Below are 13,626 nucleotides of genomic sequence, written 5' to 3'. Positions count from 1 at the left end.
TCAGCTCAAGTCATGATCTCATGGTTCCTGAGTTCAAGCCCCACGTCGGGCTCTGTGTTGACACCTCGGAGCCTGGAGCCTGCTTTGGATTCTGTGTCTCCCTCTCTCTCTGCCCCTCCCCTGCTCATGCTCTGTCTCTCTCTCTCTCTCTCTCTCTCAAAAATAAACATTAAAAAATTTTATTAAAATAAAGGAATATCCAGAGTCTTGTACATCTCTTCAGCTGTTCATTTGTCAAAAAAAGTCTAATATTCAATCCAAAAATACCAAGAATACCAGAAGACCACCTGACCGAAAAGCAAAAGAAAACCAATCTAACAGAAGAACCAGAAACTGGAGTCAGCAAACATCCACTTTAGAACACCGAAGAAAAGTGATGACAGGAAAATGGATTGTTTCAGCTGAAAACTGTAACCTGTATTTTAAAAAGTCAATTAAAAATTTTTAGGACTGGAGCTGAAATTAAGAACTCTGTGGAGAGGATTAACAATCAACTAGACACAAATAAGGGCAAGAGTCATGAAGCAGAATGTGTAGGAAACCTTCAGACTGAATCAGGAAGAACCAGAAGAACACGAAACACAGAGAGCCACAAAAATGCAGCGAAAAGGTGTTCGCAAGCCTGTCGTTAGAGCCTCAGAAGGAGAGGGGAGAGAGGAGGCTGGAGGCTACATTGAAAGAAGCCGTGTCACAGAATCAAGACGCACTGGGAGCCCCCCAGCAGGAGAAGCATAAAGGAAGCGACACCAGGAGACATCAACACACACACCGCAAGCCCACAGCAGAGATAGCCATCACAGCCAAGGGACTGAGAGCTGACTCTGCAAACAGAAAACAATGAAAGCCAAGGATGTCTTCCAAAGTTTTAAAGAAAATTAACTGTAGTGCCCTAGGATTCTTGACAGACCAAAAATACCTTTCAGAATTCAAAACAACACAGAGGCTTTCCGGCCAACAAAAGCTCCATCTGTCACCAGAGGATTGGTATTGGAAGGAAAGTGCTGACGGTACTTCCAAATGCGCTCGGTACTATGCTATACTAAAGGAAATGCCAAAGGTTAGTTCCAGGAAAAGGGGAATATTCACAGTAAATGTGCAGAAATGCAGGCAGACACAAAAAGTAATAAAGAGGTAACAAATAAAGAATAATAGAAAGCATACGTGTAGATAGATCGAAGTGTAGATAGATCTAAATGAATACTGGCTGCATAAAGCACTGATAATAATGCCTGTTGTGGGGGTGCCTGGGTGGCTCAGTTGGTTACGCATCCAACTTTGGCTCAGGTCATGATCTCATGCTTTGTGCATTCGAGCCCTGCAATAGGCTCTGTGTTCACAGCTCAGAGCCTGGAGCCTGCTTCAGATTCTGTCTCCCTCTCTCTCTGCCCCTCCCCTGCTCATACTCTGTCTCTCTCTCAAAAAAAAAAAAAAAAAATTAATAAATAAGCATTAAAACAAATTAAAAAAATAATGCCTGTTGTGGTTTAAAATAGAGAGAAGGGCCGGTTCAGTCGAAGGAGTGTGTTGTGTGACTCTTGGTCTCGGGGTCATGGGTTCGAGCCCCACATGGGGTGTAGAGATTACTTAAATAAAACTTTAAAATAAAATAAAATACAGAGAGAATTGAAACCCATGATGACAATGCACAAGAGGCAGAACGGCGAAAGGGTTCTAAGGTCTTTGGATTGTCCAGAAAGTGGCGAAAGTACTCTCTTGGACTCGAATAAGTCAAGGACAGGTGCCTAACTGCAGTGACCACTTAAAGCACAGAATACATACGTCCTAGGCTACTAGAGGAGAGATTATGAAAGAAAAAAAATCTCAGTGCAAAAGGAGACAAAAAAAAAGAGAAAAAAAAACAGAAAAAAAAAAGAACCAATGGAAAATAAACCATAAGATGATACCAGTAAGCCCAGATCTATCTAATACATCAGCAAATGCATTAGACATAGCATAGGAAATGCTCCAGTGAAAAAGCAGAGAACAGATTTTTTTTTTTAATTTTTTAATGTTTATTTAGTTTTGAGAGAGAGAGTGTGTGCATGCAAGCAGGGGAGGGGCAGAGAGAGGGAGACACAGAATCTGAAGCAGGTTCCAGGCTCTGACCTAAGCTGAAGTCGGATGCCAAACCAACTGAGCCACCCAGGAGCCCCCAGATTTTTTTTAATCACACATGCCCATAAGAGGGGCACCATCAATACAGAGATGCAGATAAGTTGAAAGTAAAAATCTGAACAAAGATATACTGGGTAATCACTAATCCAAAGAAAGCTAATGTATCAAAGTAGATTTTAAGACAATAGTCTAATAGAGATAAGAAGAGACATTCCATAAAGATGAAAGGGTTTCAACCCATCTGGAAGTTTTAACAATTCTGTATTCGTGTGCATGTCATAATAGAGCAAAACTTGTCGGAAGTGAACTAAGAGATACGTTCACACAAAGACGTGTATGTAATTGTTCATAGCAGCATCATTCACAAAACCAAAAAGTAGAAACAACCCAGCTGAAGAAATATAAACAGAACGGGATACATCCATGTCATGGAATATTATTCCGGAATAAGAAGGAATTGATCATTAATACTAAAAAATAAAATCATGATATGTGCTCCAACGTGGATGAATCTTGAAAATATTGTGCAAATGTTAGAAAAGCCAGACACAAAAGGCCACATACTGTAGGATTCCGTTTACATAAAATGTCCAGAAGGGGAAAATCCAGAGATAGAAAGCAGGTCAGTGGTTGTCAGGGCTGAGGAGAGTGGGGGGATCGAGAGTGACTGCTAATGGGGATGGGTTTTTTTGCGGGGGAGGGGGAAAGGTTATGAAAGTGGTCTACAATTAAACAGCAGTAAAGGTCATGCAATCCTACGAATACACTGAAAACCACTGAACTGTATACTTTAAAGTGGTATGTTTTCTGCTATGTGAATTACATCAAAGCTATGCAATACAAAAATGTGTCAGAAGTAAAAGGAAAAACAGAAGATCCATAATCATAGTTGGAGGTTTGCCACTCTCGGTCACTGACAGACAAACCAACCCCAATCAGTGAGGATACAGATGTGAACAACACAGGTCAAAGCCTGCACAAACGGACTCAGCTAGCAAACAGCACGGAGCAGCTGAGAAATGCTGTCGTCGATGGAGCCCTGGCTTTGGACCCTACGACAGACCAGACCTTGTACTTCCCATGCAACGCCTCAGCCAACCCCCCTCATCATCACACACCCCCTTATGGGTGAGGAAATGGAGGCACAGGAGGAAAAGAGAGGGTAAGCATCTGGCCCAAAGTGACCAGCTTGCTCTTAACCTCCCTGCCACACTGTCTCCAGGGACTGAATTTCAGAGAGGTTTGACGAGAATCTTTATTCCCATAAACACACCCCGTGGTGCTGGAGTAATGCCGTCTGAGGCAGACTGAATCGACGTGAACTGTTAATGACCTACTACATCAGCAAACACGTACACTGGGCTCCTACGGTGTAGAAGCCATAGTGAGAGATCAAAAAAAACAAAACAAAACAAAACAAAAAAACCAGCAACAATTTATTGTGCTCTGACTCAAGCTTGTAGCTCCAAGTTGCAAGTACTTTCCATTCTTTATATTATCTCATTTTCACAATACCTGCCGGTTGCGTATGCTAAATCCTCATTCCGTGCACGAGGAGTGACACCCCAGGGTGGCAAGGGACGCTGCTCCGAGGAGCGGAACCTGGATCGGTGGAACTCCAGAATCCAGGCTCTGAGCCCCTCCCTCCGCACCCACCATCTGCACTGTCTCCGTGCCCGTCCTCAACACAGAGCCTTAAAGCAGGGTGCGTGTCCAGGTATGAGTTATGAGCTTCGCACGACCCTGTGAAGTAGGCAAGACAGAGATCACAGAATTTTCTAAAGGAGGAGAGCCAGTGGCGAAGGCAAAGAAAGCGCCTGGGGGGGCACACGTGAATGCTCTGCCCACTAGGTGAGACCACCAGAAACTCAGGAAAAGGCAGGGAAGAACACCTCAAGGAGCGTCTGGACATTAGCCTTTCATCATTTAACACAGACATGTTTATTCTGTTACTATACTTACCAGGGTTTCCGGTTGGATGATAAATACGGGCTTCTACGGAGCCCATTCACAGCCCACATTCCTTCTGTGGCAGGGGAGCGAGACAGTGACTGCCTTCATGAATTACTCTGATGGAGCACAGCGGCCCTGAGAGCTGGCTAAAGAGAAATGCCTAAGGTAGCCATTTCCCGGGGTGGGTCTATGTACACGATTTGTCTTCTCTGGGCCCAGAGAAAGCAAACAGTCAGACTGGCCTCTTACACAGTAAGTCACCCACAGGATTACATTTCGTGTTCACCAGATCCATTTAGAAAGAAGTAAACGGACACTCAAGAGAGGTTACGTGACCTGGCCAAGGTCATGCTTCTAAGGAAGCAGCATATCTGGGACGAGAATCCAGGTCTCCTGCTAACTAGGCCAGTGTTCCGTCCGCAGGTCCGACAGGTCTGGGACACCTCAGTCACGTAAGGCTGGAGGACCCTTCTACATGTGGATAAAGGCATAACAGATAGGCCAAGGGCTAGACTGGAACAGAAAAAGCCAGCACTTCAGCTTTGGAAGGGAAGCTGACAATCATCCAACTACCCATTATGTATTCATTTATATAAAGATGAGTAAACTGAGGACTGGCCAAAAGTCACACGGCTAGAAATGTCAGTAGCAGGACCAGAACCCAGGTCTGTGCCAACCTCATTCAACGGAGCATAGAGAGCAATCTGCAAAGGCTACTCTAGAGATGACAAAGCCCTCAATCCACTGGGTTGGTCTGTTTTCCCCTCAGCAGGTCTAGGCCATGCACAAAAATTATAAGGTGAGAATTTTGTCCTTCAGAAATTGAGTCTAGCTAGAAAAATGCGCATGTGCACAGGAAAACAGAATTGATAACGTAAAACATCAATAAAGGCAGGAGCTACATTAAGAATTTAAAGGAGGCAGAGAAGCAGGGCATGTTCTATGTTGAAAGGCTTCCTGAAGGAGAGGTAAGTAAAGCTGGGCTTTGAAGCATGCATAGGAGTTCAAAGGATGAGATCGAGTAGGTACATTAGTCCAGGAAAGAGTTTCAACTTATGAAGAAGTTTTGTGGGAGATGAAGCCAAAATCACAGATGCGGGCTGGGTCCTGCAGGCTGGGGAGCCCTTAAATGCCAGGCCAGGTCTTTTGGATTTGGGCCTATGGAATAATTGGTCTTCAAACTTGCTCAGGAGCAGAGAACCTGAAAACCCCTGACCTCTTCATGGAACGTCATGAGTGACAGATTAGCGTCAGAAAACAGGACTGCTGCTCTCGGTCTGGAGTATAAAACCACAACCACAGGCATGCATGCCTTTAAACGAAATACATCCTCAAATCAGACAGAATCAATCTTTCCCAAACAGTCCCATTATCAGTTACGTGCCACTGGTTTCTCTCTTCTGCCTCCTAGAAGTCTGTGTGCTAGCAGACAACACAGGGCCATTGTTTGTCATAAAACAAAGGGCATGAGAAACTTACAAATGGAGAACGTTCTGAGAATTGACTTCTTTCCTTCCAATTAGGAATTCTGGAGGCCCGAGACAATGCTACAAAGAGCAGAGTCCTCTTTGAGGTTCAGTTTTCCTGTCTGACATGAAGGAGCTGAGGACAGGACCATCACCTGAGACTGAGCTCTGGACACATGGTTGGCCCAGTAGGGGCATCTTCACATTTTCTGGGCTCTCCAGACAATGAAGGGCATGGGAGAGGCCTTCCATCCATGCCCATGGTTCTAAGCAGCATAGAGACTGGTTTGGAGTGGGACCAGCTTGGCAACCATCAGCTTCTGAAAGGGCCAGGGGTCAGCATGGGATGTGGATAGGTATTCCTGTGCAGAGTCCTGAAGCAAGCACGATACCCATGCTCTGACATGACTGACAGTCTTCTGAGTGGTCCCAGATGCTTCTCTCCTCCCCTGGGGCTCACCGTCAGCCGCCTGGCGCTCCTGAGCCTTCCTGAGGACCTTCAGTCTCGCAGGAAGCGGAGTACCTTCCTCCCTAGGTCACCTGGCCAGGAATGGGCAGCACCCAGTACCCAGGATGTGGGCTTCTATGAGCTGGCAGGGGCACGGAATCCTTGGCGAGTCCGTATGTCGTGTCCCCACTGCCTGGGGAAGCTGCGAGGTCACCAGGAGCCGGATATAGTAGCCGCCAAATACTGCCAACAGCTGCTGGGCCATTTCCTGGAAGAGGCAGGGAAGCAGAGTGAAGGCCACAGAGAAGCATCTAATGTACGAGGGGAAAGCCAAGTGGTCCTCACACCCCTGGACCAGCAGTGATGCTCACTGGGAAGAACCCCGCCAGGTCCTCACCTGGGGCTCTTGGGAGATGCGTGGCCTGGTCTGGAACCCCAGCTTTGCAGCTCACCCCGTGGGGTTCCTGCAGCCTCAGCTTCCTTACCTCCAAAGTAGGTGACCTAACTGAACAAAAAAGCTCTGGAGTGCCAAAGCACTAGAGACATTACCACTGATTTATAGCAACCGGTCACACACACACACACACACACACACACACACACACACACACACACTGGTTCCAGTTTCAAATGTTGGTGAGACTATAAAACCCATGAGGTCAAAGTAATGCACTTGAAAATCACTAGTAAATGAGGATGGGGTTAGGGGATCATCCCCATGACGGCAGGATTCTTCAATTCCTACAAGGCACCTGCTGGCTTTCTTTAGACAAGTACTCCTACTATATGAAGAGTTTGCTTTTAAAAAGCAGATTTATCACATAAAGGCAAATACTTACATGAGGCATATAGAGTAGTGCATTCATAGAGACAGAAAGTAGCACGGTGATTTCCAGGGGCTGGGGAAGGGGGGAGAGGGGGAGTTGGCATTTTGTGGATACGGAGTTTCAGTTGGGGAAAATGAAAACGTTCTGGAGATGTTTGACGGTGTTGGTTACACGACAATACGAATGTATTGTCCCCTGAATCGTATGCTTAAAAATGGTTAAGGGGGCAAACTTTCTATTATATCTATATCCATATCTATATCCATATCTATATCTATATCTTTATCTATATCTATATCTATTTATATTTTCTGTAATGAAAAAAACTTAAACAGTAAAAAAGAAAAAAAAGAATTTAAAAAATTGGATTTAATGCATGCTCTTATTAACACATTTGTCTCCAAAGTTCCATTAATTGGACTGGCAGCTGGGATTCCAGGGGAAATGCTTCGGTCCTGTAGGTACGACACCAAAGGCTTACACAATCTCCATGAGCGGTCAGCATGTAATAAAGTAAGGTATGAGTCACATCAAGGCTATTCGTGTCAGTAGAGCTAGTGATTAAGAACAGGCTCTCAAATCAAAAGGACCGAGTGGGAATTTGAGCCTAGCCCCCGACGATGGACCCTGAACAAGTCCTTTGCCTTGCCGAGCCTTTTTCTTCAACAGGAAGAGAGGGAAAATCACAGCACCTGTTTGGGGGAGCTGGAGTGAGAAGTAAATGGACTAATTGATAGAAAGCCCCCCACCTAGTGTTCCTGGTGTTTCCTTTGAGTCATCCTTGGTGCTAGAAAATACTGAAAACCTCAAATAGTCTGCCACTCCCTAATTCAGATTGGTCTCCTTGCCAATCTACTCTAAAATCAACAGCATAAGGAGCAAAGAACCGCGGCAAGAAAATTGTACTTAGAATTAGGAGGGCTGGCTTCTGCCCTTGGCTTTGCCACATTCTCCCTTGCTCGGTGACCTGGGGCAGGTCAGATGACCTCTTGGAAGCCCATTTCACCCGACCAGGAAGAGGAAACATAATCCACGCCTCACAGGGTATGCTAAAGGGTTTTATGCATAATAAGAAATCTGTTAAAATGTAAGAGGTGATTATAACTATTTCCCTATCTTTCACAGGCGTTGGTTTCCTATTGAAATATGATGGTCTATCTGGCCCATGCTGAGACTTGGGCACTGATTATATTTTCCCTAGCCAAGTTACAAAAGGTAGCTACTTTAAAAACATGTGCACACACGCTTGATATTCATGACAGGAAATTGTATTACTACTCGTTCGAATGAATTTGGAAAAATAATTTAAAAGACCCATCAGATTTAACAGGCTATGTCATATAAACCCAGGCATGCCACAGTAAAGTACATGACCTTATCAACCTTTTCTGCTCTAAAAAAAAGTCAATGGGATTCAAGTGAAGACATTAATATATTTATCATTCTCTCTCTTGAGTCCCATTTGCCAGTCCCCCTACTCCCCACCGATGCAAAAGGGAAAGTCTGGGCTGGTTTGCACCTTTAATCTTTCCCTGAAAAGAAAATTCAGGTGCTTCCCTGCATCACAGCATGCCTGAGGTCACCCCTCTCTGCATGTCTCCCAGCCAGTGGGTCCGACCTCATGGAGGACACAAGCTGAAAACCACACTATCAGATTTCTGGTCATATCGAACCGACAGCTTGGGTGGCAGGGCCCGATAGAACTCGGGCTAGGGGCACTGGAATTCAAGAGAGATGCCTATAAGAGTTACACATCCAACTGCAATTTTAAGTAAATGGATGGATAGATGCCAGACTGATTGAAAAATAGATTTAAAAAATGACCTGAATACTCATTAACATGTTTATGGCTAGGTAGGCTATGACCAACCGATCAACATGCAACAACCAGACATTCCATGGAGCTACCAAAAAGAATACCCAAGATATTAAAAGATGGGGGCGGAACCCAGTAAGCAGAAAATGATTTCTATAAATTATTTTTTCAAATGCTAGAGTAAGGAGGGACACCTGGGTGGCTCAGTTGGTTAAGCATCAACTCCAGCTCAGGTAATGATCTCACAGTTCATAGGTTCAAGCCCCACATCAGGCTCTCTGCTGTCAGCGCAGAGCCTCCTTTGGATCCTTGGTTCCCCTCTCTCTCTGCCCCTCCCCCGCTTGTATGTGCATGCTTTCTCTCTCAAAAAATAAACTTAAAAAAATGCTACAGTAAGGAAAACATATATTGAAAACTAGTAAGCTAAAAGATACGTATGGCCTCTACCTACTCAGTGAAGCCTTCTTCCCTGGGATTTACAACTTGAAGCTCCACACGGACTCCACACAAATACCCTGTGAGGGACGGTGGCCCTGACGGGCCCAAGTGCCCCTTACCTCTGGCTCAGCCTCAGGCACGAGCTGGCGAAGCTCAGTCTGCAGGAGTGGCCTCTCCTCCGAATGAGGACTGCTGGGCAGGAGAGGGGCTTCCTCCAACAGGTCCTCAGGCCCCTCTGCTGTCTCAGGGCTCACTCCTGTTTCCATGACAACACACAGCTGGCTCAATCTGCTTCTCAGCAAGGACTGCAGAAGAAAGAGAGACAGAGCTTGGATGATGTCCGGAGTTGGGTGGTATGTAGGAGGTTGGGTCACTCACTGAGCTGTATAGACCCCACAGAGGACGGGTGGATTCATCTACAGACTCAGATGTTGACCTCAGGAGTATCTGGAACTGAGCCACATTCGACATATCAGATAATTACCTGCAAAGTTCCCTACAGTCTTTAATAGCTTCGAAAGCATTTTTCTTTCCATGCTCTCATTTGCTTTCAAAGCACCCTGGGTCATGGGTATCTTTATCCACATGTTACAGATGAGTCAAGTGCAGCCCAAAGGCCTTGCCCAAAGCCACACAGGAACAAGTGGGCTGGGATTGGGCTACACCACAATTCTGACTTCAAGACCAGCACTGCCAGGGCTCCAGGCAAGGCTGATCCCAGGGAAGGAGCACAGGGCTCTGAGACGGGAAGGCTGCGCTCCAAATTGGGCATCACCAACTGGCCCCATGACTGCATTCACGCAGCGACAGGACTTCTCAGAGCCTTGGTTTCCTCATGTGTCAGATCAGAGCAAGAACGCCCTGATCACAAATGATAGGAAGGCATTTTGAACATGGGAAAGTCGTCTAAATACCTGGTACTTTCCCCAAGGTTCCCACTGCCAGAACCTTTATTAGTATTATTGTTATTACCATTTATTGTTAATCTAATTGCTATATTATTAATAAATATATATGCTCACTCTAGGAAATGTAGAAAGTGCAATTAGCTGAAAAGGAGACTAATTGAAATCTAGTTAAAAAGTAATAATTCCCTAAGCAAAAACAACCACTGATTCCACATGAGTGTTCTTCCTTCCAAGTAACTTTTCCTTAGGCATTTTTCCAACACTGAGGAAATGCAATCTACACAATGTGGCCTCCTGGTTTATTTTTGTGTGTTTGCTTTTTCACTTGAGGCCTCTTACCTCTTGGCTAGTCTTCATCTCTTGAATGTGGTCAGACAAAAACTGCACACAGTTCTCCAGGTCGAAGTAGACGAACCAGAGCTGGGGAGAGAAGCCATGACCGCTGAGGCTCAAAGCCAGCCCGACCCTGAACTCTCCATCCCTGACACTATCTTCCACCTCCTGCCTCCTTGCTGGAGTTCGGCCCTTCTGAGGACAAGCATGTTCTCTGGCGGGAACGTGCCATTCTGCTCTCTCCTCAGACTAGCGAAGTCTCCTTTGTACAGCTGGGAGAAAGATGGCTTTGTGTGCACATTTGGAAAATGTCAAACCCTGTTCAAAATGGCTGCAGTTCCATTTCCTACAAGCCACTGAGCATCCCACAGAGATGCCAAAGCATCCCAGACATCGCGTTTCCACCTGGAGCTACCACCTTCATCCTCAGGGGCCGGGGGGCCTTGCTGTCTGGAACCCCACATAGAAAGGAGTGAAACCCTTCAGTCACCCACCCCCACTGCTCAAGGCCAAGGGGGAGGAAATCCAACTGGGGTGCTCTGGGAGGAGGGGGGCAGGGTAAAAATTACTTCACCATTATCTCCCCTTCCTCCTCAACCTCAACAGTCCTCAGAAGGTCAAGTGTAACACAGCCAAGCCAAAACCCTCCAAGTTCACTTACGATATCTTGTGGACTCCATACCTGCCAACATCACAACTGAAGTTCTGCAAGAAGCTCGTAGTCCCTGCCTCAATGCCTCCAGCCACTGACCACTTCCTCTGAATCCCAGACCTCCTTCCTCCCAGTGACTGACCTGTGAGACCCAAGGTCACATCACCTTGCCAACGAGTCTCTCCACTTTCTTAACATCAAGGGATGCTTTTCAAAATGAATTTCTTTTTTGCCTTTTATTATGAAAACTTCCAAACAGATACAAAGGTGGAGCAAATGATGGGGCACCTGAGTGGCTCAGTCGGTTAAGCCTCTGACTTCGGCTCAGGTCATGATTGCACAGTTCTTGAGTTCCAGCCCCGCATCAGGGTCTGTACTGACGTCTCAGAGCCTGGAGCCTGCTTCGGATTCTGTGTCTCCCTCTCTCTGCCCCTCCCCCGCTCATGCTCTGTCTCTCTCTCAAGATAAAATAATCATTTTTTTTTTTTAATTGGGGCGCCTGGGTGGCTCCGTCAGTTGAGGGTCCGACTTTGGCTCAGGTCATGATCGAGCGGTTTGTGAGTTTGCGCCCCATGTCGGGCTCTGTGCTGACAGCTCAGAGCCTGGAGCCTGGAGCCTGCTTTGGATTCTGTGTCTCCCCGTCTCTCAGCCCCTCCCCTGCTTATACTCTCTCTGTGTCTCTCAATAATAAATAAATGTTAAAAAAATTTTTTTTTAATTTTTTAATGAAATAATTAACTTCCAGCTGCCCATCATCTTGGGTGGATCAGTGGTTCTCAGTTTATGCCTACTCTTTTTATTTTTTTTAATGTTTTATTTATTTATTTGAGAGAGAGAAAGCACAAGAGTTCGGGGGTGCCTAGAGAGGGAGAGAGAGAGAGAATCCCAAGCAGGCTCCAAGCTGTCAGCACAGAGTGATGTGGGGCTTGATCTCACGAACCTGAGCCAAAATCAATAGACAGACACTTAGCCGACCAAGCCACCCAGACACCCCAGTTCATGGCTACACTTGTCTTATCTTTACCCCCATCCATTACTCACCGAGGACACCTGGGTGTCTAACATCCCTCATCCTAAGATACCACAGTACTTTGAGACTGAAATTATTTTTTAAATTATTTATTTTAAAAGATGTCCCCAATTATTTTGAAAGATGTGTCTATTCACTACTCATCCATCCATACACTCAGCTAACACTTTCCAAGTCACTCCTATGTGTCAATCTAAGAGGATTCACGGACAAATTGAAGACCCCCAGATTCCAGGAGCTCCCAGTCTATGATGTCACACTTGAACTGCCAGAAGTCCTGTGATGTCACTGAGTTCACCACCACCCCCCCACACCTGGTGTCAGGCAAGATCCCTTGTATCCTACACCATCTCAGGTGTGCGGGGCCCATGACACAGGGATCCACGCTTGTCTGTTCTCTGCTGCAGCCTCAGGACCTGGAACAGGGCCTGACACATACTAGGTTCTCGATAAATATTGGTAGGATGAACAGGTCATGTGCACAAGGAGCTTATTCCCAGGTCCCGCCCTCACGCCCCCTCCTGAACTCCAACTAGGCGAGGGGGACCAGTGAGAATGCAGAGGTAGCACTGAGGAGATCTATAAATCCCACTGGGCAGAGGCCAGCCAGGACCAGGAGACCTGGGCCCCAGCTATGTCCCAGACCCACCGTGTGACCTCTTACTAGTCACCTAAGGTCTACCCAGGGAGCCTGGGCCAAAGAAAAATGACCGAGCCAAGTGGACAAGGCCTCAGGGTCTGGCCTGCCTCTCCAGGAACCGTGCAGGGGCTCCTTAGCGCCCAGGCAGCGGCCTGGCACAGAAGAGGCCCCCTCTGTTTGCTGAATAAATGCTGAATGAGGAGTGTGGCTGAGACAGTCCTGCCCCATGCAGGTTCTAGGCTGCAGGCCACCACCCAGAGATGAGTCTCCAGGACAAAGTGCTGACGCAGGGACAAAGGGCAGGGCTGGCCACGCTCATCCCATTAGCAGACTCTGAGACACCACGCCACCCAGGGGAACATGGGGCCCTGTCCCCGACCAACCCAGCCCTCACGTGGGCCCCCAAGCAGAGGTCGCTGCCAGACACAGTACCTGAATCACACTCTGGCAGCCTTCCACCGTGTCCGTCACCCCCAGCAGCACCCGGTGCCTCAGCAGGGCTCCATTGGCAGCCGCCAGCCTAAGGTCCGTGTTGGTGTTGGCCTAGAAGACAAACGCCAGGCTCACGGTCAGATCTCCAGGGAGCTCTCAGGCCCTGAGCCACACCCACCTCTAGCAGCTGTCCCGCCTCTAGATACCATGGGGGCAATCCTGGCATCGAGACACATCCATTGCTCCCCCTATAAAATGGGGTTGTGGGGTTTGCAGCCAATAAGTTCAATAGTGTCAGACAGCTCTGGGTAGAAGCCCAGCCCTGCTACTTCCCAGCTGGGTGGCCCTGGACAAGTGACGCTCCTTCCCTGAGTCCTGCTTTCTTCAGCTGTAGAATACGGACAATGTCCCTGCCTCCTAGGAACATCGTGAGGCTGAACTGGGACTGTGTGTGTGGAACACTTAATCCAGTGCCTGGGACACCGTCCGCTGTGCTGACAGAGATATCTGCTGGTGGTGGGGTGGATGGGTTTGAGCGTTTATTGTGAAGAGTGCCTGGCCCTCGGAA

At 47.0% G+C, this 13,626-nt stretch overlaps 1 protein-coding gene across 6 annotated transcripts in view; it reads right to left on the bottom strand.

Moving 5' to 3' along the window:
* Positions 1–2,604: 2,604 nt before the first annotated feature.
* Positions 2,605–13,626, bottom strand: part of TMEM268 (transmembrane protein 268) — a 33,720-nt gene continuing 22,698 nt past the window's right edge. For 4 of the 6 annotated variants that reach the window (XM_042963990.1, XM_042963993.1, XM_042963991.1 and 1 more), the window contains 4 exons: positions 13,059–13,169; positions 10,311–10,391; positions 9,183–9,368; positions 2,605–6,250 (listed from right to left, as the gene is read on the bottom strand). In XM_042963990.1, coding sequence (XP_042819924.1) covers positions 6,071–6,250; positions 9,183–9,368; positions 10,311–10,391; positions 13,059–13,169 — 558 coding nt within the window. In that variant the 3' untranslated portion in view covers positions 2,605–6,070. Of the gene's footprint in view, positions 6,251–6,379; positions 6,488–9,182; positions 9,369–10,310; positions 10,392–13,058; positions 13,170–13,626 lie in introns of those variants that run through there. The other 2 variants (XM_042963994.1, XM_042963995.1) reach the window with 2 other exon arrangements.

Source organism: Panthera tigris, chromosome D4 (genome assembly GCF_018350195.1).
Source record: "Panthera tigris isolate Pti1 chromosome D4, P.tigris_Pti1_mat1.1, whole genome shotgun sequence".
Taxonomy (NCBI): Eukaryota; Metazoa; Chordata; class Mammalia; order Carnivora; family Felidae; genus Panthera; species Panthera tigris.
The sequence above is the reverse complement of the archived record's forward strand: the minus strand, read 5'-3'. Positions and strand labels throughout refer to the sequence as shown.